Here is a 1,839-nt window from a genome sequence, read left to right on the forward strand (position 1 = left end):
GGAAGATTATAAAATAAAAAAAATTATAAAAAATATTTAAATTAACAATTAAGTCTTCCACCATTTCTAAATAAGTTAAAAATGATTAATATTAATATTATGTATATACTAGTGCTATTTTATTTATCTTTCATATTTTGTCGATTTTTTTTTGTAATATCGAACTCATGGATGTCATGGAAATGTAGACAGATGCTTAATACCTCGTGATAGCACCAAGGTTTTATATGTTAATGTCGATAGAAATATTGAAATTTAAATTCATAAAAATGTTAATGGACAAATAATTGTTTCTACATTTAAAAATAAATTAAAAATGATTAATATTAATATTACGTGAATAGGAGTGAAATTTTGCTCATATTTTTTACATTTTTTAGAAATATCGATTTATCATGTCAACGTCCAATATATGGACTATATCGGCAATAATATTTAATAGCCAAATAACCACCATCAGTCCCACTCCCACTTCCACCCGCTCCTCTGCCCTTGCAGTCACCCGCAACTCTGTTCCACCAACATGGACAACCCGCCGCCGCCGCCGCCGCCGACTGTAGGCGTAGCAGTCTTCCTTTTCAAAGGAAAATCCGTGCTCATGGGCCGCCGCCGCGTCCCCCACGGAGACTCCACATTCGCCGTCCCCGGTGGCCACCTCGAGTTCGGTTCGTCCCATTACTCTTCTCTTTCCCTCTTTTTCCCATTCAGATTTCCGATTCTGCTTTTAGTCTCTACTTCCAGTTCCAGCCCTAATTCTCAACCAAAATCGGTTTAATCTCTTTAAACTACGGCTTAATCGGACAGCCATTTGTGGATTTGCTTCAAACTCCACGGATTCTGCGGAAATCTGAAATCAAACCTTCCGTTTACCAATCTTTTCAGGGGAGAGTTTCGAGGAGTGTGCGGCGAGGGAATTGAAGGAGGAGACCGGTTTGGACATCGAGAAAATCGAGTTCATTACTGCGACGAACAATCTGTTTCTGGATAATCCGAGTCCGTCGCATTACGTGGTGATCTTCATGCGCGCAACATTGGCGGATCCGGACCAGATTGCTCGGAATTTGGAGCCGGAGAAGTGCGATGGCTGGGACTGGTATGAATGGGATCGTCTTCCTCAACCTCTCTTTAGCCCTCTTCTGAATTTTGTCAACACTGGCTTTGATCCATTCCCTAAATGTGATCAAAACCATTGAAATTTACTTCCAAATTTCTGAATGATTTGTCTCCTAATTTTAATTTTCTGTACGAGCTCTGAACAATCAACTTTTTCGCTCAATAATTCAAGACAAGTGGGACTGCTTTTTCAAGAACAAAACTGTCTTTTTAAATCTTTTTTTTTTTTTTTACATTAAGTTTAAAGTTATACTTGTTGTGCACTAACACTTTATTTAACTTGTAATGGGACCTTTCAGATATATTTTGAGATATTGAGTATACAAACACATCACTTTTTGGATTTTGTCTTTTGGTTTTAAAGTATAATTGGAAAACACTCATGATCCCGACAATGAGACGGAGATACAAAAAATTGACATTTTTTAAAAAAATAATGAATGGTCAATTTTTTAATTTTTTAAACCAAAAAAGGTTAGATTTTAAGTGGGGACTAATTTTAATATTATAAAATAAAATAATATCTATATATATTTTAAAAACATTATTTTATGTTTTGTTTTCTTATTTTGGTTGAACTTTGAAAAGGTAATTAACCATAACCAAAATATATCTATATCTAAATGGGACTATGGAGGAGAATATTTGTCTTTCCATTTTGCCCCCAACTTTTGAATATATATCTATTTTGTCCTTCTTAAAGTGTCTATTGAGATAATAAATCCA

At 35.0% G+C, this 1,839-nt stretch overlaps 1 protein-coding gene across 1 annotated transcript; it reads left to right on the forward strand.

Annotated features, from left to right (window-relative positions):
* The first annotated feature begins 437 nt into the window (after positions 1-437).
* LOC111017248 (geranyl diphosphate phosphohydrolase) lies at positions 438-1,315 on the forward strand. Its single transcript, XM_022292944.2, has 2 exons — positions 438-665; positions 883-1,315. Exons 1-2 carry the CDS (start codon positions 524-526, stop codon positions 1,191-1,193), a joined length of 453 nt encoding a protein of 150 aa, XP_022148636.1. The 5' UTR covers positions 438-523; the 3' UTR covers positions 1,194-1,315.
* The last annotated feature ends 524 nt before the right edge of the window (positions 1,316-1,839 follow it).

The sequence above is a fragment of the Momordica charantia genome (genome assembly GCF_013281855.1).
Source record: "Momordica charantia cultivar OHB3-1 chromosome 2 unlocalized genomic scaffold, Mcharantia_2.0 BLBB01000002.1, whole genome shotgun sequence".
Lineage (NCBI taxonomy): Eukaryota > Viridiplantae > Streptophyta > Magnoliopsida > Cucurbitales > Cucurbitaceae > Momordica > Momordica charantia.